The sequence below is a fragment of the Struthio camelus genome, chromosome 30 (assembly GCF_040807025.1).
Source record: "Struthio camelus isolate bStrCam1 chromosome 30, bStrCam1.hap1, whole genome shotgun sequence".
Lineage (NCBI taxonomy): Eukaryota > Metazoa > Chordata > Aves > Struthioniformes > Struthionidae > Struthio > Struthio camelus.
The window spans coordinates 2,463,091-2,484,808 of NC_090971.1; the positions used below are offsets into that span (position 1 = coordinate 2,463,091).

The window sequence follows — 21,718 nt, forward strand, 5'->3', positions numbered from 1 at the left end:
ATACAGCGGCGGGGTTAGTCACTTGTCACCGTTCCCGCTTTGCTCGTGTAACCTTCAGCGCAGGATCCGAGGGGAACGACCCATTTTCAGCTGGCAAAGGCTCCTCTTTAACTGCAGGCAGAGAAGTGGGGTGCCCTGGTACCCCTGAACCACGTAGGAAGGCACCTTGCAGGTAAAGCACCGTCTCGGGGCTTCGGATATTTGGTCTCTGGCCCAGTCATGGGGTTTTGTGCAGCACTGCTGAACCTGCAGCCGTTTGGGCATGAAGCTGCATTCATGGGACTGGGTAAAAATCTCTTTTTTTTGCCCTGGGTGCACCGTGCCACATGGCCAGAGCTGGGGGAGCAGGCACCAAGGAAATCCCCAACTCCTGGTGCTCCGACCTGCATGTCCACCCTGGTCGGGCCGCAGCTCGGCACCAAATGCCCCTTTTTGCGCATAGCTGGGCTGGACCTCCTCGCCTAGGAGACATGCAGCAGTCCTCGCCCTCCTCTCCCCAGGATTAACATTCCTTTCGGCATTTGTATAGGAGTGATTTTTTTTCTTTTCCCTCCCTTTTGGTGTGCGCTGATCATTTGTGCCTGGCTGCGTCCCTCGGTGCTCTGCTTTCCACCTGGCTATTTCTGCCTCCTTCTTCCCGCTCAGACACTGGAGGATACAGGGTCCTACTGTCCTAAATAGACCTGCAGTTCGGCCATGCCAGCATGGTGATGTGAGGAAAACACCGTCCCGGGGCATGGCAGAGGATGCTGCAGCGCTTCCCTAGGAGCTGGAGCATTTGGGGGATCCTGAGGGACACGGCTTGGGCTGGGATGCTCCATAAGGAGGCAACCTCATGGCCTGCGTCCAGATCTGGCCCATTGCCTTGCACTGGGGGAAAAAGAGGCTCTTCACGCAGGAGCCTGCATGAGAAAGCGGCTGAAACGAGGTCTCAAACACTTGGTGCATTATCAGGCGGGGCCTCTCCAACTGTTCATCGCGGCGACCAGACAAACACCCGCCTGAACAGGCACAGTGGCGCCTTGTTAGGGCTTCGCGGAGTTGCAGCCATTGGGAAGTTTGAGATTTTGGAACATTTCCTCTCCATGGGTGGGGGCAGCATGGAGGAATGGTTCAGGAGCTGTCAGGGGGCTGAGCCCCGCAGAGAAGCTGTGCCTGAACCATGCACCCTATCCTGAGCCGAAAATAGGGCAAAACCCCACTGTCACACCTAGGGGAAGGCAGTGCAGCGAAAACAAGGAGAAATAATGAAGCGCATCCTCCCCACCCAGGCTGGCAATCGCTGGCGCCGCAGCACGAGGAAATGGTGCAACCTGCCGTTGGTTTCCGCTGTTTTGGGGAGACACAGCCTGAGAGCCCCACATACCCTCTGCTGCGGGTGAGCGGGGAGGATCAGCACCTGCTGGAGTGGCCCTGCCACATCCCTGAAAGAAAATGGGATTAACCCTCCAGGAGGGGACCATAACCCCCGGGGACTGCATGGAGGGAGGGGGACCCCACGGCAGCCCCCTCCCATCCTAGTCCCCTTTGCTGTTCCCAGTGCCCCAGCCCCATTTCCATCCTGCGAGCGCCTGTTCTGTACAGAGCCCTCCCATATCTGCAGAGTCCAGATCCCCCCTCCCCCAGACCACAAGGGCCTGGGACCTGCAGCTCTGCTGGGACCCCCCCAGCATCGCTGAGCCCCAGGACCCCCAGCCCTGCTTGTGGACTCCTAAAATCCCTCCAGGCCCAGAGCCCCTGGCCCTGCCAAGGTCGGGGACCCCCAGCCCTGCTGAGTCCTGGGTCCTCCAGCCCTGCCAGGACCCCTATAACCCCTCCCAATACTGCTGAACCCCAGGACCCCCAGCTCTGGCATGTCTCCCCCCCCGCAAAGCCCCGCCAAGCCCAGGGACCCTGAGCCCTGCCATTCCCATGACCCCCTGCCCTGCTGGGGACCCCCCAACACTGCTGAACCCTGGGACCCCCAGCCCTGCTGGTCGCCCCAAGTCCTCTGAACCCTGAGACCCCCCAGCCCAGCCAAGGTTGGGGACCTCTAGATTTGCCAGGACCCCCTGACCATGGCAGGGATACCCCAACCCCGCTGAGCCCCAGGACTCCTAGCCCTGCTGGGGATCCCCAAAACCCTGCCAAGCCCAGGGACCCCCACCTCTGCCGGGACCCCTGTGCCTCTCCAGCCTTGCTGAGACCTGCTAGGACCCCCAGCCTTGCTGGGACCCCCAGGAGCCACCAGGGCTGCCAAACCCCAGGACCCCTCAAGCACTGCTGGGGACACCAAGCCCTGCCAGGGGCCAAAGCTTTGCCAATCCCTGGGACCCCTGGCCCTGCCATGTCCACGACTGCCAGCCCCACCACGGTTGGGGACCCCCAGCCCTGCTAGGACACCCTGGACCTGCTGAGCCCCAGCACCCCCAGCCCTGCTAGGACACCCTGGCCCTGCTGAGCCCGTGCACCCCCAGCCCTGATGGGACCCCCTGAGCCCTGCCAAGGTTGGGGACCCCCAGCCCTGCTAGGACACCCTGGACCTGCCGAGCCCCAGCACCCCCAGCCCTGCTGGGACCCCCAGCCCTGCTAGGACACCCTGGACCTGCCGAGCCCCAGCACCCTCAGCCCTGCTGGGACCCTCCGAGCCCTACCAAGGTTGGAGACCCCCCCCCAGCCCTGTCGGCCCCCCCGGCTTCTGTCAGCCCTGCTGGGGACCCCAAGCCCTGCCGAGCCCCGGGACCCCTAGTCCAGTAGGAGACCCCCAGCCTTGCCGGGACCCCCGAGCTCTGCCAGGACCTCCCAGCTCTGCTGAGCCCCGGGTTCCCGAGCCCTGCCGGGTTCCCCAGGACCCGCCAGCCCCAGTGGCCCCGGCCGCCCCAGCCCTGCGCGGCCCGCGGCTCCCTGCAGTGCTGGCATCGGCCAGGGGGGAGCTGTGCGGCGGTCGGGTCGGGCCGGGCCGGGCCGCGCCGGGCTGGGCCGGGCGAGCGCCGCATCCCGTCCCGCAGCCGCCGGCCTACGCCTGGCCGCGTCCGCTGCGCCGCGGGCCGGCACCGCCACCGGGACCGGCGCCGCCACCGGGACCGGCGCCGCCGCCGCCGCCGCCGCGGACACCGCGTGCACGGCCCGCGCCGCCGGGGCAGGTAATGGGGCCGCGCGGGGACCGGGAGCGGGGCTGGGAACGGGAGCGGCACCGGCACTCGTGGTCCCGGAGAAGGGGCCCCCCCGGGGAAGGCCTCCCCCCGGAATCGCCATAGAAAGGCGGGGAAGGGCACCGGCACCGGGGCGGGCAGCCCGCCGTTCCCCGCAGCCATGTGCTTGTACCGGGGAGCCCCGACGGGACCCGCAGCCCTACCGGCACCCCCGAGACCCGCAGCTCTACCGGGACCCCCCAATCGCGAAAGGACCCCCCCGGCCCAACCGGGACCCCCAGCGCCGCCGGGACCCCCTAGCCCCGACGGGACCCCCAGCCCTACCGGCACCCCCGGGACCCGCAGCTCTACCGGGACCCTCCAATCGCGAAAGGATCCCCCCGGCCCAACCGGGACCCCCAGCGCTGCCGGGACCCCCTAGCCCCGACGGGATCCCCAGCCCTACCACGACTTCCGAGACGCCGAGCCCTGCTGCGTCCCCCAGCCCCGCTGGCCCCCCGGGACCCCGGACCCTCTAGCCCTGCCGTTGCCCCGAAGGGCAGCTGAGACCGGGGCAGGGTTGTGCCCCCCCTGCCCCGTGCAGCCCCAACCCGGGGTAGTGGGACCCTCTGACTGCCCCCCGCAGGGGACACGGCAGCAGCTGGGGGGGTCCCTGCTGTCCCCGGCGCAGCCGTGGCCCTGTCACCCTGGTCCCTGCACTCAGGGCAACCTCTGCGGGCACCCCTGGGTCCCACGGGGCCCTGCCAGCGGGGGGCAAAACCCCAGCACATCGGGGCGCCGCCAAACGGGGCCGCGAAAGCTACTAGCGAGACTTGGCATAACGAGGCCTGGCACAACGCCCCACAACGTGGGACCGGTGGCCCCCCCGGCCCGGCCCGCCGATCCCCCGCCGGTGACGCAGAGCCACGATTTCCCAACAGGGAAGTCATTTTGTGCATGCAGGCCTGGCTGAAAAGGCAGTGCCGGCCGAGGACAAGTGCTGGCAAGTGGTGCTCACAGCAGGCTGGGGGCTCAGCGGCCTTGACATGTGACCCCTTGCCGGGGTGGTGGCAGCGGAAGCTGAGGCTGGGCACAACTCATTGCATGGGTGGCCAAGGGGAAGCAGCATAAGTGCGAGGTGGGTGTGCTGCAGGGCGAAACGTGCCGCTGTGAGCGAGCCCAGCGTGAAGGTGGGCATGCAGCAGGGGCTGCAGTTTCGGGGGAGGAAGGAAGGGCCCCCCTGAGGGGGCTGGCATGGCCGGCCCGTTTGGCACATGCCCACGCCGCGTCCCTTCCTCCCGGCGGCGGGTGCAGCTGGGCCTTCTGCCTCAGTTTCCTCTGGCCGAAAGGCAACAGCAAAAGGGGTTCGAACCCCCCTCACCCTCCCAGGGCAGCTGGCTTTGGGCTGGTGTTTGGCTTCACTGGTGGCTCATACGAGGTTGAGCTCGCCACGCAGCCTTTTCTGTGTGGGAAACAAATGAGGGGCTCTCCTGCCTTCCTCCCCACCAGTTTCCAGGAGAAGTTGGAATGCTAAATTTGGGGCACTCCCCAGGCCTTTCCGCCACGCTGGGTTGCAATCCGGAGGGTATTCACCGGCCCCGTGCAGGTGCCTCCATTAGAGAAACCTCACTTCCTTAGAAAAGAGGCCGGGCTCCCTCCAGCTGCCCACCGCCGTAGGAAGAACCGCCCGCGAGTAAACCGAGGGCCGCTGGGATGCGCCGGGAAAGGGAAGGCCGAGCAGCCACGGCTATAACTACCTGTGGCACTCAGCAAGGCCGCGCTCAGAGCTTCGTGCCTCAGTTTCCCCTCCCCATTGGGCTGCCGGCCCACTGGAGGCCAGTGCAGCTGAGCTGGGGGGGTGCGACCTTGAGGTTTGCACTCGGATCCAGGAGGAAAAATAGCCCCAGCAGGAGGTGGGCTCCCCCCAGATCCTTGTTGGGAGGAATTGAGCTGTTTTGGGGGGAGGCATCGGAGCGAATGGGTGCTCCGGGGTGGATTTTGGCCGTGGGAAGCCCTTTTCCCAGATCCGGCGGTGTCGTGGGTGCCAGTGTTCCCGCCCTCGCTTGCCACAGCCCAGCTGTGTGCCAACGGCAGCTCCGGTTGCACCACCCTGAGGGTGTCACAACCTGCCCGTTCTCAGCCTGGTTCGTAGAGGTCTGGGGGACGTTTTGCTGCCTGGCCGCGGCAGGGTGAGGGAGACCGGAGGGTCCCCAAGCCAATGGGGACGTCCTTGCATCGTGGAGGCTGTGGTGCCCCAGGACCCCTTGGGGGTCCTCATGGCCAGGTGCCCTATAGGGCTGTTTCAGGCCTGTCCAGGGCTGGGAGAGGACCCGGGTGTGCCAGCTCCCCATCTCTGCGCCCATGCAAGGCACGTGCTTGGGCCACACGCATCAGGCCTGTCCGCACACGTCGCCACGCACCTCTCCCCGGCCCCACCGCTGCAGCCCCAACACCACAGTGAGGGGCACAGGGGCCACCCGCTCCCTTTGCTGTGCCTCAGTTTCCCCATGAGCCATGCCGGGCCCAGGCCAGCCTGACAGCAGGGTGACGAGTCCCCTTGGCCCCCCGAGCCAGCCAGGCCAGGGTGCGGCAGGGATTTTCGGCTGCTTCTCTGGCTCCTGGCCCTGGCAGGCAGCCACAGCAGAGCAGGTCAGGGCAGGCCCGCGCCACCCAGTGCCAAGGGTGAGCGGGACCATTCCAGCAAGCTGGGGGGTGCTGGGAGACCCCCCCCCATCCCCTCTCGCTCATTCCCAGCTCTCCCACAGTGCTGCTAATCCGGTACCCTGATACCACAGGGATGGACTGTGGCAGCACCCCAAGCCGGGATGCTGCGGCAGGAGGACGGCGCAGCCCCAGTACCCTGGGGCCACATCCTGCCCAGCACGGAGACACCGTGGGAGGCCTGCAGCAAGGGCTGGGCCCCTGGGCAAAGGGATAACAGGGCCTTAGCAATGCCGCAGGGTCAGAGCATCCCCATCCCCTTTCCTGGGTGGTCAAGCCCCATTTCAGGGGGCCACCAGCTTCAGCATCAGACCGCTGGCACCTGCGAGTTTCCCAGGCAGCCCTGTGGGCGCCAGGCCCTCCCTTGTCGCCGCCAAGGGCAGGAAGCACCAGCCCGGCCGCCACGGACTTTGGACCCTGGCGGCATTCGGAGGCGCCGGGGCAGAGGAAGGGACTTTTCCTGTTTTCCGGCACAAGGGAAAATTTTTGAACCCCCCTCTTCCGGGTCCCAACACCCCCTCGCCACCAGATCTGAGCACCGGGAAGGTGCCGGCTTTCCTCGGCATGTTCAGAAACCAACCCTGCAGCGTCGTGGGGAGTCTCCAGTGGCTGATATAGGGTTGCGCTCCGGCCCATCGCTGGTGGAGGGTGGACGCGGCGTGCGGGGTCTCCCTGCCGGGGCGGGTGAGTTTTGTGTGTGGCGCCGAGTGGGTTTTGCAGGTGACAAGTTGTCCCTCAGCAGGGGGGGAGCTGGGTTTGGGGTGAAAAGTGGGAGCCCCTTTTTGCTCTCGAAGCATGGCGCGAGGCTGGCCCGTCACACCCCCATGCCTGCCCTGAATCCATGCGGATTTGGAGCAGAATCAGGCCCCCAGGCAGAGCCACTGTTTATTTTTCCCTGTCTCCTTTTAGAGTCGGAGCGGAAGAGTTCAACCTCCGGCCCCTTTCAGAAAGGCCGGGTTATTTATAGCAGTCTTGCTCAGGGAGTTGGGATTTGCTCCCCATGGCCGGCTCGTCTCTCTATCCTTTCGCAGCGTCTCGTGGCTGGTTCCCGGCTGCGGGGTAACAGGGCTGGATCCTGCCCTGGTGGGAGCACGCGGCTGTGAAGCAGCCAGTCTGCACCAGGGCTTCGCGGTCAGCCCCGGCCCAGCTGCGCCCTGCCGCGGCCGGGGGGGCTGGCCAGTCAGGAGCTCATCCAGCAGGAAACTGTCCTGCGGGGGAAAAAAAAAAACTCAGGAAGGGTTTTCCGGCTGGATCCAAGCAAGGGAGCAGGCTTAGGGTTGATTTAGGGTGCCAGGACTCTGGGAATCAGTCCCCACTCCCGACCCTCTGGCTCACTGCTCCTCGCAGTGCCGTGCCTCAGTTTCCCCAGTATGATGCATGGCTGACCTCGCAGCCCCGATGTCCCCAAGGTGTCTGGCCCATGTCCCTGGTGAAGGAACCTGTCCCTGGGATGCTCTGCAGGTCCCCGTACCTGGGGATGAATCCTTTTGGCTTCCTCTGTGCCGTGACGCAGCGCTCCCCTGTTCCGCCTTCCCCCAGGTGCGTGCCAGGAGCTGTGCAAGGGCCAGCAGCCATTGTCTTGGCTGTCCCGACCAGGTGCCCTGGGCTCCCTCCCTCATGGAGTGAGCCAGCACTGGGGTCTCCACGCTGGTCCTGAGCCCCTCACGGGAGGAACGCTGGCCACCGCTGCGAATATGAGCGACTTCTGGCACAAGCTGGGCTGCTGCGTCGTAGAGAAACCACAGCCTGTAAGTAGCTTTGTGCAGGCCGGTTTGGGTCCCAAGTCCAGGTCAGGGGGGATGGCAGTCTCTGGGCAGCAAAAGCTGCAGGGATTAATGGCCTTCACCCACTTCCAGAAGAAGAGGAGGAGACGAATCGACCGCTCCATGATCGGGGAGCCCATGAACTTCGTGCACCTGACGCACATCGGCTCCAGCGACATGGCCGCCAGTGAAGGCCTGCCCATGGTACTGTACCCATGCTCACGGCTGGGTGATAGGTGTCGCTATTGAGTGACAAGTCTCATGGTTGGGTGATGGGTGTCACCATTGGTGGTAGTGGGGGGGTCTCATGGTTGGATGATGGGTCTCATGGTTGGGCTGATGGGGTCTCATGGTTCAGGTTTTAGGTCTCATGGTGTGGGTGACAGGTCTTATGGTTGGGTGATGGGTCCCACAGTTGGGTGACAGGTCTCATGGTGTGGGTGACAGGACCTATGATTGGGTGATGGGTCTCACAGTTGAGTAATGAAGTCTTGTGATTGGGTGACAGGTCTCATAGTTGGGATGATGAGGTCCTGTGGTTGGGTGACAGATCTCACAGTTGGGGTAACAGGTATTATGGTGTGGGTGATGGGTCTCGGGGTTGGGTGACAGGTCTCGGGGTTGGGTAATGGGTCTCACAGTTGGATGACAGGTCTCCGTCTTCTCCCCACAGACTGGCGCCGTCCAAGAGATGAGGTCCAAGGGTGGACGGGAGCGACAGTGGAGCAGCTCCCGGGTGTTGTAGCGTGAGTACCATGGTGATTTCGGGAGCAGGGCATGCGGGTGGCCACAACAGCCTTGAGCACTGCTGTTGCCATCTGAGGCAGGACAGCTAATCACCGGCTAATTAACATAGCAAAATGAGCTGCTGCTCATGTGCTGGGGCTAGACAGGTTTATGCCTTGAGTGAGGGGCTTTCGTCCCCCAAACCCCATACCCCTGCCACCCGCAGGCACCTGAGGGTTTTGTAACGTGGCATCTCTTGGACTTTGCAGGTTCCTGGCTATTTCAGCCCAAACTTGAACTGCCTCATCCCCAAACAGGAGGGGAACAGCCAAACTCGAGCGCTTTAGTCCTGCGGTAATTTATGCAAACCAACTCCCACTGGCCTGAGCGTGGTTTTAACATGTCCTCAGCCTCACACTCGTTGCAACCCGAAGCACCAGCTGGGGCAGGCGTTTTCCTACTGACCCCTCGTCCTGTGTCCTCAACGTTTCTCCCGGTGGCTTTCGGTCGTCCCCCCGCGAATCCCTCCCTCCTGGAGGCACAAAAAGGTCGGCCAAAAGGACGCCCTCCTGAACTGCACAAGGAGTGCCAGGTGCAGGCAAAATGTGCCAAGCCATCCCAGTTTTCCCCTTTTTGACACCCTGACTGTCAACGATGGGCCACCGAGTGACGGCCACCCGCGCTGCCTCGGTTTCCCTGGGTGATGACAGCGAGGCCAGCCTGGAGGAGCACGACGCCTTCTCGGAAAAGACAGAAAAGAGCAAAAAACGGATTAAACCCAGACCCTGTGGCGTCTCCCAAGGCATCACCTCAGCTTCGGCGGTGGCAATGAGCTCGCGTTTCCTTCCAGTCTTCAGCGGGTGTTTCTACCACCGACAAACCTGCCCTTTCCTTCTTTTTTAGGGTATTTTATAAGCTCAAAAAGCACCTCCCACCTCGATGTGAGATTGCTGCCAGGGTTTAACCGGGACCGGCCGAGGCAGGACAGGGCCCAAACCCAGCTGCTACCCCGGGAAGGAGGGACTCGCTTGGGCTCCCGAATTCAGGCACGCGTGTATATAGTATAAATAGCACCAGCTGGGGTTGAGCTGCAGCAGCACGCTAGCCACCACACTTCCCACACTGTCCCCTGCACAAAAGTCACACCGAAATCAAGCCACTGTCTTGCACGGGGCACGGCGCCTGCTGGGTATTGCGGCCCCAGCAGCAACAGCTTTTTCCCCTTCGCGGCACGGGAAATCCCGGCACCACAGGTCACACGGATCCTGGCGCCGCTCCCACGCGGGGTATTTCCAGCCACACAGCGCGCCCGGCCTTTGTAAGCGAGTGCGAATGCTTGAGTCAGTTTTTTTCCCCCCTCCGGAAAACACACAAAGAAAAAAACCCACACTTGAAATAAAACCCTTGTGCTGGCCCAAGAAGCGAATTTGTGAGCTGCCAGGGTCTCCTTGCCATCCTGCTGCTCCCCGCTTTGCTAACAGGAACCCCCAAATTCACACAAAACGCTGCTCGGAAAAGCAGAAAATGCCCGGTTTAATGGGAAGTGGATTGTGGAGGGGGTGCCGAATTCCCCCCACTGCCGCCATCCCCCTGCACACGCCAGCCACTGCGCTTGTGTCCACGTCCTTTATTCCCCTGCAGGTGTTCGGCCACTGCTTTCAGCACAGGGAGAGCTCCTGCCACACCACCACTGTGCATCCCCCCAGGACCGGTCCTGGTAGCACCTTTCCATCACTGCAGCACGTCCTGGCAGCCGTCCCAGCCCGGCTCTAGTCTAGGGAGGGGATAGAAATGTGTCTGTGGCCGGCACCTGGCAAAATCCACCCCCCCCCGCCCAACCCCAGCCCCGCAGTGGGGGACTCACCGCCGGACAGGCTCGGGGATGAGTGCTGGCTCCAGGGGGATGAGCTGCGTGAGCTCCTGCAGCCTGGTGGCGAACCGGACCTTGCCACTGAACGTGGGGCTGGGGGAAATGGGAGCCGAGGCCCCACAGCTCGTTACACCTAATAGTGGGGCCTCACCCACCTGCCTTGCACGAGGAGCAGTGCAAGCTGGTGTATCACGAGGCCGTACAACTGCACAGGGAGCTGCACCCATGGAAATCCCTCGCATGGGACCCCCCCCCCACCCCACATCCCCGAGGCAGCAGAGCCACGGGGGAGCATACAGCAAACGGCCACGTGCGAGGCCTCGCACACGTGGGTGTGCGCAGCCCTCACTACCTGAGAAAGGGCCGTGAGAGAGCCACGAGCGCCTTGATGTACCAGGTAGGGTGGACGATGATCACAGCCTGGAGACTCTTCCGGAGCCTGCAAGGATGCAAAAATGTGTGTGTGTGTGTGGGTATGCGGGGGGGACTCGCCATCGGCCTTTGTGCACGCTTGCTTTGCACGCTCGCCCTCGGTTCCTGCCTGTGCGCCACCGGCCCTGCGCACGCTCACCGCCGATCCACAGCCTGGTAGCACCGCTTCATCCAGCCGAAGGAGGGGATCTGCCCGCGCGCTGTGGCCCCGCTCAGGCACACCAGCACGTAGCGGTCGGCCACCGTCACCTCTAGGGTGCCTGCGATGTACCTGCAGGGCAAGCGTTGCCTGTCGGCCAGGGGAAAACGAGGCACGGGGTGCCTGGGAAGGGACCCAGGCATCCGGGACAGCCCGTCCCACCTGAGCAGGTGCTCCATCACGTAGTCATATTGGGGGATGCTGCTGTCCGGGAGGTGGCAGGCGGCGAAGAGCAGGATGGCGCCGAGGCCCCCGCTGTGGTACCCTGGGCAGAGCGGAGGGTGGCATGGCCGGCACCTGCCCTCACCACTCGCACAACGGGGACCCAGGAGTCCTGGCCCCCCACTAACCACTCCCTTCCAGGAGGGGACCCAGGAGTCATCCTGACTGCAGGATGATTTCCACCCCGCCCCACTCTAAGCACCAGCCCTGTGGGCTGGCAGGGTGGACCCAGGCGTCCAGGCTCAGCGTTACCTGCATGGGAGAGGACCCGGGTGTAGGGCTCCACTGCGCTCAGATCCACTTTCTGCTCCAGCCGCTCGCCCAGGAAGAGCCTCCAGCGCTGGCCACCCTCATCCTCCACGTCCAGCACCCGCCGGGTGCCCGCTGGGCACAGCCCCTCGGCAAGCCCCCAGGTGCATGGCAGCTCATCTGCAGGCACCTGGTTAGCAAGGTGTTGGGGGAGGACCCCAGGCATCCAGGCACCCCTCCCCGGACTCGAGGAGGGCCCAGGCATCCGGGTACTCAAGGCCCAAGTGTCTGGGCATCTACTCCCACCTCCAAGCCGGAGGAGAACCCAGCACCCCCAAACTGGAGGAGACCCAGGCATCCTGGTTACCCCCACGTTCCTCCCCCAACCGCAGGAGGTCCCAGGTGTCCGGCCCCCGGCCCTACCTTCCCACTCAAAGGCGTTGGGACCCTCCAGCTCACTCCCCGAGGGTGTCTCCAGCGCGTCGAGGTTGAGGTCAAGGCTGGCATCGGGTGAGTGCTCGGCGCCCTCAGTCCGCTCCAGCGCCAGGCTCAGCTCCGGCGCTGGCAGCCGCCTCCGCATGAGCCGCGGGGGACCCTGGGTGTCCTCTTCCGGGAGCGGCCTGGCAGAGATGGGGCGGGAGACAGAGTGTGGGGTGGTGGGGTCAGCAGGGTGGTGATGGTTGTGCCTAGTGGGTGCATTTGGGCTGGGGTTGCCAGTCACATCCCCCGCTTACCCGGGGAAGTCCTCGTCCTGCCACTCCTCACTCAGCTCCAGGCCCTGGACGCCGGCTGTCCCCGTCACCGCCGCCATCGCTGTCCCCGTCACCTGCAGAGAGAGAGAGAGAGAGATCAGCTCAGCCCCTGGGATGGGGACCGGCTCCCCTTGATCCTCAGGGCCACCCTGGGACCGTCATCGTCACTGCCCAGGCACCTAGGGACGAACCTGAACAGCTTGACACCAAAGCATTCCAATTTCCTTGGTTTCCCGCCCCATTTCCAAACCGAAAGCGGCTGCAAACATTGCCCCCAGCCTGCCCCGCTGCGGTGAGATGGCTTCGAAGCTCCCACAGGCCCCTGACACTGGGGGGCAAAGTCGGCACTGGCAGCACAACCCTGTATGAGACCTCAGAGACTCCCCCCCCAATGCCACCCCAAAGCCACTCACCTCTCGGGGGGGGCCCTCTCGCCCTGCGGTCTGGAGGAACCTGTGGCGGCCTGGCACTGGTGATGGCCCCGGTGACGGCACTGGTGGCTCATCTCATCCAAACTGGTTTGGCTGCATTCATGCCCAGGCAGAGGCCCTGGGTCCTAGCGGCACCGCTCAGGGCTCCACAGCATGACCAGTTTCCTCCTGGCTGTGCTGGATTTGGGGGTTCGACCGCATCAGCCCACTCCATCCCCACTGGAGCGGAGCCAGCTGGGGGCTTCCCAGGCCCCCGGCACAGCCAAAATGCTCCCCGGCACTCCTTTAACCCAGCCCAGCATGGCAGGGTATTTGCAGAGGGCAAAAAAGGGTCCAAAGATTCCCCTCCCCGAGACACCCTGGGTGAGGATATGGTGCTGGGCATCCCCAGAGTGAGTGGGGCAGCTCTGAACCCCCCCTCCCCCCCCCCCAGAAGAAGAGCCAAGAGCCAAAAGTGGAGGAAAAGAGGGAAATTTAATCCTCAAACTACTCTGAAAACAGTCCTGAACTGCCCCTCCTGGGCAGCATGTGCAAACATCGCCATGCAAGGCGGGTGACGCACCGGACACCCGTGCTCCCCGTCAACCCCCCGAGTGGGCAAGAACGGCAAGGAATCGTTGAAAACTCCCCCAAACGCCTTCGTCAACCGCACGGCCGCTGCCCCTGGTCCAGCCCCGCTCCCTGAGGGGTCCCTGCAGCATGGAGCCGTCCGCCCAACAAACTCGCTGCACACATGAACCCAGCAGGCACCATCTGGGCTGGAAGTCCATCAGGAGGTGAACTGCCACAAATAAACAGCTCCAGCATGGAAACCCCAACTCAGACAAAGGGGGTTAATTGAGGAGGAGGATTAGAGCTGGGCCCGGGGGGGCATCCCGTTTCCCCCGTGGGGGAGGGGGTGCCCACGTACCAAACGCCCTCAGGAGTCCCCAAAAGCTACCTTGTGCCGCTAACCAGGGTTTGGGGGTGCCCCACCGGTCATTTTGGGGGACTGCCGGGGGCCAGGGAAGTTGGGGGCTGCCCAGCAGCGATGCGGCTGACCCGCTCGAAGACGGCCTGGGGGCAGAGCGGGGGCACGGCCTGGGCCAGTGGGCACTCGTCCACCAGGCTGTTCACAGGGGTGGGTGGCAGGGCCACGTCCTCCTCCGGCGCTGACGGCCCCTCCGGCACCGCAAGGACAGTCCGGAGAATGGGTAGGACCTTCTTCCGTGATGCCAACGTGTTGCCCTGGGTGTAGGCTTTGATGCAGGGCCAGGGGCTGGGGAGGGCTTGGAGGTGCAAGGGCGGTGTCGTGGCCTCCTCCAGCGCCCGGCACATCTGGAGGGGATGGAGAGTGGTGTCCAGTGGGCGCCTCTCCAGCACCCCCTGCCCCAAAGCTGGGGCTTTTGGGGGCAGAACGGGCATCATGGCAGAGAATTGCTCAGCTCAATGCACCCTCTCCCACCCTAGACCCCTGTACAGCCCCCACATTGGGGGTCTAGGACCCTCCAGATGGAGGTCTGGATGGGTTTGGGGTGCCCCCATCCCACTCACCGCACTCCGGACAGCCTCGCGCTGGCTGTATACCGCAAGCTGCCGGAAGGGTTCACTACGCTCATTAAAAGAGATCGTCATGGCCACAAGCCCTGCGAAGCCACGGGCCTGGCAGAAAGCTTCCAGGTCCTGCAGCAAGCCGGGCCGGTGCAAGAAGACCTGGAGGGGGACAGAGACTGGTGTCACCCCCACTGTCCCCATTGCACCACCCTATGCCTCAGTTTCCCCTTGCCAAGCCTCACCTCCAAGTCCATGTAGATCCCGCTGATGCCGAGGGCCAGCTCGTCACTAGAGAGGGCTTTGAGGTCCTTCCGCAGCATCTGCTCCGTCGTGAGGCCTGGGGGGGAGTGAGAGGGGCCCAGAGTGAGCCGCAGGGCAGCCCAGCCCCCAGCAGGGGGCACAGCCCGGTCTCAGGGACATATTCTTGTCCTCCAGGAGAGAGTCTGTGCAAGGACAAGCTCGCAGATGTCCCCCAGATGCAGCTCCCCAGCATGCAGACCTGAGACGTCGAACCTGGCTGCTTGCAAAGCTTCAAAGACAATGTTGCGGGCCGGCAGCTCAGGGAACCTGGACTCAAGCAGGGTGACGCAGGCTGTGTCTCTGGGTGTCACCTTGCCTCCTGCAGGGCTCAGGTTCACACAGTCCAGCAGGATGGTGCCTGGGGGGGACAGGGGCCATCAGCACAGGGAGCCAAGCTACAGCGTTGCTGTCCTCATCAGATGGGGCTCGGCGGCCCCCACGCTGCCATCTGGAGCAGGGTCCCAACTGCCTGTCCTCACCGTGCAGCAGTGCTGCCGTCAGTCTGTCCAGCACCCCCGGCGGACCCTGGGCAATCCGCTCCGTCACCAGCGTGGCGCAGGAGCCCACCAGCTCCGCTGTTACCTGGCAGCGTGGAGCCCGGTCCCGCTCCAGCGGCCGGTGGTCGATGACCTCCACCACGGCATCTTCCAGGGCTGCATCACTCCTGGTGGGCAACATGGGGACAGTGAGATCCGTGCAGTCCCTGTCCCTGCTGGCACAGCCCCAGCATGCATCTACGATGCACCACCACCAAAGCCCAGAAACCCCCTTTGCTCCTCTCCTTCCACCCTGAAAACATTCTGGAGGGAAAAGGAAAGATTTTTGCCCATCCCTGAAGCAAAACCAAGCCCATTTGCCCCTCACACATGGCAAAACTGAGGCTGGTGACGTGGGAAAGCATCCCCAGGCTGGGATTTGGCCTCACTGTCCGCATCCCATCTTCATGCTCACCTGGGCAGGACATGGTGGTCGACCAGTGTCAGGGATAGCAGCCCAGCTCGGTGCAGCCCGGCCAGGTCGATCTCGTCGCGGAAGATGAGGGAGGCATCCGGGATGCACTGCTGCCGCAGCAGGGCCACCGTCTCTGTGCGGAGACTGAAGTCCGAGCGCGGGATGTTCAGCACAGGGATGAAAGCAGCTTTGGATGTCGGGGAGGTCTGGAGAGGCAGTCAACACCCAGTGAGGCATCTTCCCATCTTGACCCTCTCCAAAAACCCCCCAGAGCAAGCAGACAAGCCTCACCTTTGCCAAGAAATATGCCAGGGCCAGAGCAGACACGGTGGAGTCCAGATCACAGGCCTCATTGCCCAACACCACGTGGACCTCCTGCTGACGCTGGATGTGCTCCTACAGGGGTGAGAGGTATCAGGCATGTCAGCAACCTGTCCCACATCCCTGTCCCAGCACGGGCCACTCCAAAGAGTCAGCCAGACAAGCACCTTAGATAAGAGACCTGGTCAGCATTGATTTATGGCTTGAAAGCCCCACGATATATCAGGGCACGCGTGCAAAACCAGCAGCATTGGGCCCCAGGGAGAAAGGAAAAACCCAACTCAGTCATGAGTGATTGCAGTTGATTGCGATGGTGGGAACAAGGCCCTTGAATCTCCAGGGGATGCCGTTGCAGCCGCTTGGTTTGCACGGAGGAGACATGGGGATCAGCAGAAGGAACTGCCCGCCCCTTCAAATCACCACATTTCAGCCCGTTTCTGTCCACGGGAGCAGCAGGGACTTCAGGACTCATACATCCCCATGTCCTCTACCCACGGGTCCCTGTATCCATCCTTGCTCCCCGGCGCACAGCATGGCACGTTATGCTCTAGGAAGACGCCCTGTCTAGTGGCCTTTCTTTGGTGACAATTATTTCATGGCATAACCCAGTTTTGCTCATTTATTCCATATAAGCTGAAGAACTAAATAACCGACGGCTGCGCTTGGCATCTCCAGCATTAACCCCGCAGCGGAGAGCCCGTTCTTCGCGCAGCCTCCATTCAAGGTCGCTGTTTGAGGTCAAATGCAGCTGCCGAATCCAAATTGCCCCAGCAAAGGAGATGGGGCCGGGGTTCACAGCAGCCGCTTCCAAACCACTCGTGAACCTGCAAGATCTGCATCCACATGCTGTGAGGCTCAGGACAAAGGGTTGCACACGCAGGGATGAAGGCACATCAGCGTGGTCCCTTGTGCTAAAGAGCTACGAGATCTTAAAATAGAGGCTCTGCATTTAAGCTTTGAGTGTAGACGGGCCCATAATTTTAGCAAACTGACGTCTGGGCTTTTTCAGAACTTGAAAGACATGTTTTATCACCCTGCGCCTCGAGAGGAGGTGCTGTACCCCTCCCAGAAGATAGAATTAAGGGCCACGATCCTCCTCGAAAGCATCCCCAAAGCAAACACAAGGGGAGGCAGCCGGGCAGTCGCAGTGGCAGCATGGAGATTTTCGCAGGCACCACCCAAGGGGCCATTCCTGCATGGGAGATCACCCCCAAATTCTCCCCATGCAGACGACTTCGAAATACTGTGCACCATCTCTCCCCAAACATCCCCCACCTTTCTATCACCCCTGCTCCCTGCTCTGCGCACCCCTCTCCAAACAGGGTCCTCCTCTTCACCCTGCTTGCACCCTCCTCCCTGCACCCAGCACCCCCTGCACCCTCATCCCCTCCCCCCTGCACCCCCTGCAACCTGATCCCCTTCTCCCGGCACCCAGCACCCCTGCACCCTCATCCTCCTCCCTGCACCCCCTGCAACCTGATCCCCTCCTCCCGGCACCCAGCACCCCCTGCACCCTCATCCCCCTCCTCCCGGCACCCAGCAGCCCTGCACCCTCATCCCCTCCTCCCTGCACCCAGCACCCCCTGCACCCTCATCCCCTTCACCCTGCACCCAGCACCCCTGCACCCTCATCCCCTCCTCCCGGCACCCTGCACCTCCTGCACCCTCATCCCCCTCCTCCCGGCACCCAGCACCCCCTGCACCCTCATCCCCCTCCTCCCGACACCCAGCACCCCTGCACCCTGATCACTCTCCTCCCTGCACCCCGCACCCCTGCACCCTCATCCCCTTCTCCCGGCACCCAGCACCCCCTGCACCCTCACCCCCTCCTCCCGACACCCAGCACCCCTGCACCCTGATCACTCTCCTCCCTGCACCCCGCACCCCTGCACCCTCATCCCCTTCTCCCGGCACCCAGCACCCCCTGCACCCTCACCCCCTCCTCCCGGCACCCAGCACCCCCTGCACCCTCATCCCCCTCCTCCCGGCACCCTGCACCTCCTGTACCCTGACCCCTCCTCCCGGCACCCAGCACCCCTGCACCCTCATCCCCTCCTCCGGGCACCCTGCACCCCCTGCACCCTCATCCCCTCCTCCCAGCACCCTGCACTCCCTGCACCCTGACCCCCTCTTCCCGGCACCCAGCACCCCCTGCACCCTCATCCCCTCCTCCCGGCACCCAGCACCCCTGCACCCTCATCCCCTCCTCCCTGCACCCAGCACCCCTGCACCCTCATCCCCTCCTCCTGGCCCCCGGCACCCCTGCACCCTCATTCCCTCCTCCCGGCACCCAGCACCCCCTGCACCCTCATCCCCCTCCTCCCTGCACCCAGCACCCCCTGCACCCTCATCCCCTCCCCCCTGCACCCCTTGCAACCTGATCCCCTTCTCCCGGCACCCAGCACCCCTGCACCCTCATCCCCCTCCTCCCGGCACCCAGCACCCCCTGCACCCTCATCCCCCTCCTCCCTGCACTCTGCACCCCTGCACCCTCATCCCCTCCTCCCGGCACCCAGCACCCCTGCACCCTCATCCCCTCCTCCCGGCACCCAGCACCCCCTGCACCCTCATCCCCTCCTCCCTGCACTCTACACCCCTGCACCCTCATCCCCCTCCTCCCGGCACCCAGCACCCCTGCACCCTCATCCCCTCCTCCCTGCACCCAGCACCCCTGCACACTCATCCCCTCCTCCCGGCACCCTGCACCCCTGCACCCTCACCCCCTTCACCCTGCACCCAGCACCCCTGCACCCTCACCCCCTTCACCCTGCACCCAGCACCCCTGCACCCTCATCCCCCTCCTCCCGGCACCCAGCACCCCTGCACCCTCACCCCCTCCCCCCTGCACCCAGCACCCCTGCACCCTCACCCCCTCCCCCCTGCACCCAGCACCCCGATCCCCCTGCACCCAGCACCCAGCACCCCGACCCCCGAGCACCCTCCTGTTCAGTCGCACCCTCGAGCCCCCCAGACCCCCCGGCCCCCTGCACCCTGTGCTCGCGGTCCCTTGCACCCCCTGGGCCCAGCACCGGGCCCCCCCGCTGCCCCCGCCCGGTACCTGCAGGGCGGCGCGGCGCCCTTCCGCGAACCGCTCCATGGCGGCCCCGCGGCCGCGCCCCGCCCCCGCCTCAACGGCCCCGCGCGGCCCGGCCCGGCCCGGCACCGCGGCCTGGCCCGCTGCGGCCGGCACCGCCCGCTACCGCGGGTACCGCCCGCTACGGCCGGCTCCCCCCGCGCGGCCCCCGGCGCGGCGCGGCCTGCGGCGGGGGCGGGGGGACGGGGGCAGGGAGTGACGGGGGCAGCGGGGGGGGCGACGGGGACGGGGGCGACGGGGGCAGCGGGGGGGCGACGGGGACGGGGGCGACGGGGGCAGCGGGGGGGGCGACGGGGACAGGGAGTGACGGGGAGAGCGGGGGGGCGACGGGGACGGGGGCGACGGGGGCAGCGGGGGGGCGACGGGGGCAGCGGGGGGGCGACGGGGATGGGGGCGACGGGGGCAGCGGGGGGGGTGACGGGGACAGGGAGTGACGGGGAGAGCGGGGGGGTGGCAGGGACAGCGGGGGCGACGGGGGGGTGACAGGGACGGGGGTGACGGCAGCGCGATAGCGACGGGGGGGCAGTGAGAGGGCGGCAGTGGGGCCGTGTGGGGTGACGGTGGGGGGGTGGTGGGGGGGCACAAGGGGAGGGCATGGCGTGACCGGGAGGGTGTTGGGGGGGGGCTTGTCCTGGGGACAGTGAGGGGGGCACGAGGTGAGGGGGACGGTGTGACAGGGAGGGCTGTCACCGTGGGGGTGACTGGGGGGGGGGGGGACCCGCACAGGGGCGAGCAGGCCCCTCTCCCCCCGCGGCGGAGGCCTTAAGAAACGCCGCGCCAGCCGGCCAAAACCCTCGTGGCAAATCACAGGCCGGAGAGCGGTGGTGCCGGCGAAACCAGTCCTGCTTCGGCAGGGCGACCGGCAGGTACAAATCAAAAGCGCCCGCTCGCTTTCCTCCTTCCTTTCAGCCCAAAACGCAGGCTTTGTGGAGCTCCCCCCCGGCCGCCCGGCTACTCTGCCCCCCCCCCCCCCCGGAAAAGCGGAAAGTGCCTTAAAAAGGGAGAGAAAGCAAAAAAATGCGGTGAGCTCGGCCTCGCAGAGGGAGGAAGCCGCCAGGGAGGGCGGCGGAGCCAGGCCCAAAGCTCGCCCCGACACCGAGCCTTCGGCCTCGCCACGCTGCCGAGTAAGGTGAATTTCCGCAGGCCTGGCCTCCCTCTGCCTTGCGTGACCAGGACGGGGGAGAAAAAAAAGCAATATCCTCCGAGCGAGTTATTTATTTGCTTGCTTTCTCCACCCCTCCTGCCCTTCCTCCTCCTCTCGCTGCTGTAAATCCGCCTTCCCGGTAGATGTCTCTTTGAAAAGCAGCCGAGCGAAGGGAAGAAAATCGAAAAGCTTGCCTTCCTCCAGCAGTCTGCGGGCCTCTCGTCGAGCAGCGCGCCCCAGCAGATTAAAAAAAAAAGAAGGGAGAGAGGAAACAACAACAGCGAAACTCCCCCCCCTCCACCCCCGGCATCGTCAACAGGGCTGCGAAGTAAGCACGGCAGCGGGGGAGCGCGGTAGCTGAGGTGTGATGAGCGGGCGCCATTCTCAGCAGGGAGAGGGAGGGCTGGGGTGCTGAGCGGGGTGGGGGGGGGCAAGCTCTGAGTCTCGTGCCGCTTCTTGGGGCGCGACGGGTGGGAGACCTGCACGGGGCAACGCCGTTTCAGTGGGGTCGGGGGAGCTGTTAGCCAAGACGGCAACTTGGACGAGGGAAGGAGAGGAAGGACAGCGGGGCGGGGTGGGTGGTTACCCCAGCCTGGACTTGTCCCGCTAGCAGAGGCTGCCTCCATTTCCCCTGTTGCTGTGCTCTGCTGCCATGCCAGGGTGCACCCAGAGAAGCCGCCTGGCCTTGTACCCAGTGCCCTGGCTTGCATAAAGCTGTCATATTTGGGCAGGGGGTCGGGAAGGACTGGCCAGTTTCTGGCCAACGTGGGAGAAGATCCCTGGCCCCAAACTGCCCTGATACAGCAGGGATTTGGCAAGTCAGAGCTGTGTAGTGACCCCCAGGTCTTGCCCTGGCATCCGAGTGTCGATGATCCAGGGTGGAAGCCTGCTCCTGAATCCTTGCAGCTCCAAAACTGCCTCCCTGATCCCAGGACAACAGCAGTTCCTGTGTAACGACTGCAGAAACTGAGGCAGGAAGGAGAAGAAATGGATGTAGGCCTGGTAGAGGGGCTTTCTCCCCCTAGCCTGAGTACCGCTGGCCCTTCGTTAGGGCTGGAGGCGGTGTAGAGACCGAGGAGGGGCTGCGAGGGTTGCTGCCTTATGTCAGCAACAAGTAGGTTTCGCCCCAATGATTGTCTCCGACGGCAGTGACGCAGCGGCTGTTTGGGCTCGTAGGTGTCTTGGCCGGCTCTGTCTGTTGTGGTGTGTCACCAGACTGGCAGTGTAGCTTTTCAGGAGCCAGCTCCTGAGTGCTGTGCTTACACCATCGCAGCTGCTCTTCCTTCCTTTCTATCCTCTTTACATTTTATTCCTGGGTGTTGGAAGGGAGGAGACCCATTCCCCAGGCTCCAGTTGCCTGTGGTCTGCGTGGTAGGAGCAGCTGGGGCGCCCATCAAGAGATCGGGTACAAGGTGCTGTCCATGTTTTGGGGGATGATGTCATGGGCTCATCAGCGCTGGGGATTAAGTGTGGGGATTAGACATGTTTTTGGTGGATTAGAGAGAGGAGTCTGGCTGGAGCTGTGTCGAGCAGAGCCTTCTCCAGGGCCCCACTGGCCACAGGTGCATGACCCACTGCTCCGGAGGAGCTGTGAAAGCTGGGAAATGACTGGAGAGAGTTCCAGTGTGTAGAGAAATCCAAATGGGTTTTATTCTAGAGAGGAGGCCTGACCTATGGGTTTGGTCTGAGATTTTTTCTTGGTAAACAGGTGACGAAACAGCCCTTTTCCCTGAAGAGGCGTCAAAGGTAAAGGTAAAAAATAGCGATAAAAGGAGGAGTTCAAGCCTTCGAGCCCAGCAGGCTCCGATCTGCACCACCTGCCAGTCGACTGTTTCCTAAGCAGAGACCAGGTAACTATCCGCAGCCCCAACCCTTCAGCCCTAACCCCTGTCGCCTCCTG

The 21,718-nt window shown here is 64.1% G+C and overlaps 3 protein-coding genes and 1 long non-coding RNA gene across 11 annotated transcripts; 2 read left to right on the forward strand and 2 right to left on the reverse strand.

Moving 5' to 3' along the window:
* The first annotated feature begins 83 nt into the window (after positions 1-83).
* On the forward strand, positions 84-9,746 carry CDC42SE1 (CDC42 small effector 1). 7 transcript variants are annotated; one of them, XM_068922596.1, is made up of 6 exons: positions 3,037-3,122; positions 6,361-6,515; positions 7,371-7,579; positions 7,688-7,798; positions 8,268-8,340; positions 8,590-9,746. In XM_068922596.1, exons 3-5 carry the CDS (start codon positions 7,526-7,528, stop codon positions 8,337-8,339), a joined length of 237 nt encoding a protein of 78 aa, XP_068778697.1. In that variant the 5' UTR covers positions 3,037-3,122; positions 6,361-6,515; positions 7,371-7,525; the 3' UTR covers position 8,340; positions 8,590-9,746. The 7 variants fall into 7 exon arrangements, with proteins under 7 accessions (XP_009666013.2, XP_068778694.1, XP_068778697.1 ...); XM_009667718.2 differs by lacking the exons at positions 3,037-3,122; positions 6,361-6,515 and adding an exon at positions 84-172; XM_068922593.1 differs by lacking the exon at positions 6,361-6,515 and having other exon boundaries at positions 3,014-3,122.
* Positions 9,747-9,830: 84 nt separating this feature from the next.
* Positions 9,831-12,594, reverse strand: BNIPL (BCL2 interacting protein like). 2 transcript variants are annotated; one of them, XM_068922591.1, is made up of 10 exons: positions 12,458-12,594; positions 12,236-12,372; positions 12,027-12,118; positions 11,716-11,912; positions 11,296-11,472; positions 10,984-11,086; positions 10,762-10,893; positions 10,543-10,629; positions 10,185-10,283; positions 9,831-10,094 (listed from the first exon to the last, which is right to left on the reverse strand). In XM_068922591.1, exons 2-10 carry the CDS (start codon positions 12,311-12,313, stop codon positions 10,052-10,054), a joined length of 1,008 nt encoding a protein of 335 aa, XP_068778692.1. In that variant the 5' UTR covers positions 12,314-12,372; positions 12,458-12,594; the 3' UTR covers positions 9,831-10,051. The 2 variants fall into 2 exon arrangements, with proteins under 2 accessions (XP_068778692.1, XP_009666015.2); XM_009667720.2 differs by lacking the exon at positions 12,236-12,372.
* A 336-nt stretch (positions 12,595-12,930) lies between these two features.
* On the reverse strand, positions 12,931-18,730 carry PRUNE1 (prune exopolyphosphatase 1). Its single transcript, XM_068922590.1, has 8 exons — positions 18,639-18,730; positions 15,551-15,655; positions 15,260-15,465; positions 14,788-14,972; positions 14,508-14,666; positions 14,251-14,345; positions 14,009-14,167; positions 12,931-13,792 (listed from the first exon to the last, which is right to left on the reverse strand). The coding sequence occupies exons 1-8, from the start codon at positions 18,675-18,677 to the stop codon at positions 13,454-13,456; spliced, it is 1,287 nt and encodes a 428-aa protein (XP_068778691.1). The 5' UTR covers positions 18,678-18,730; the 3' UTR covers positions 12,931-13,453.
* On the forward strand, positions 18,722-20,102 carry LOC138062966 (uncharacterized). Its single transcript, XR_011136654.1, has 3 exons — positions 18,722-18,785; positions 19,584-19,803; positions 19,962-20,102. It is a non-coding gene; the product is annotated as an uncharacterized lncRNA (long non-coding RNA).
* The last annotated feature ends 1,616 nt before the right edge of the window (positions 20,103-21,718 follow it).

Bases quoted from the DNA above. Each gene is read 5' to 3' on its own strand.
- CDC42SE1 (XM_009667716.2), top strand. From the start codon at position 5,936: ATGCTGCGGCAGGAGGACGGCGCAGCCCCAGTACCCTGGGGCCACATC. The intron at 6,516-7,370 runs GTGAGTTTTGTG...GCCTTCCCCCAG, and splicing joins GGGTCTCCCTGCCGGGGCGG to GTGCGTGCCAGGAGCTGTGC. The intron at 7,580-7,687 runs GTAAGTAGCTTT...ACCCACTTCCAG, and splicing joins TCGTAGAGAAACCACAGCCT to AAGAAGAGGAGGAGACGAAT.
- BNIPL (XM_068922591.1), bottom strand. From the start codon at position 12,313: ATGTTTGCAGCCGCTTTCGGTTTGGAAATGGGGCGGGAAACCAAGGAA. The intron at 10,284-10,542 runs GTAGTGAGGGCT...CATTTCCCCCAG, and splicing joins CTCTCACGGCCCTTTCTCAG to CCCCACGTTCAGTGGCAAGG. The intron at 10,095-10,184 runs GTGAGTCCCCCA...TCCCCTCCCTAG, and splicing joins ATCCCCGAGCCTGTCCGGCG to ACTAGAGCCGGGCTGGGACG.
- PRUNE1 (XM_068922590.1), bottom strand. From the start codon at position 18,677: ATGGAGCGGTTCGCGGAAGGGCGCCGCGCCGCCCTGCAG. The intron at 14,973-15,259 runs GTGAGCATGAAG...GTTGCCCACCAG, and splicing joins GACCACCATGTCCTGCCCAG to GAGTGATGCAGCCCTGGAAG. The intron at 13,793-14,008 runs GTGAGTGGGATG...CATCCCCTCCAG, and splicing joins GCGAGGCTGTCCGGAGTGCG to ATGTGCCGGGCGCTGGAGGA.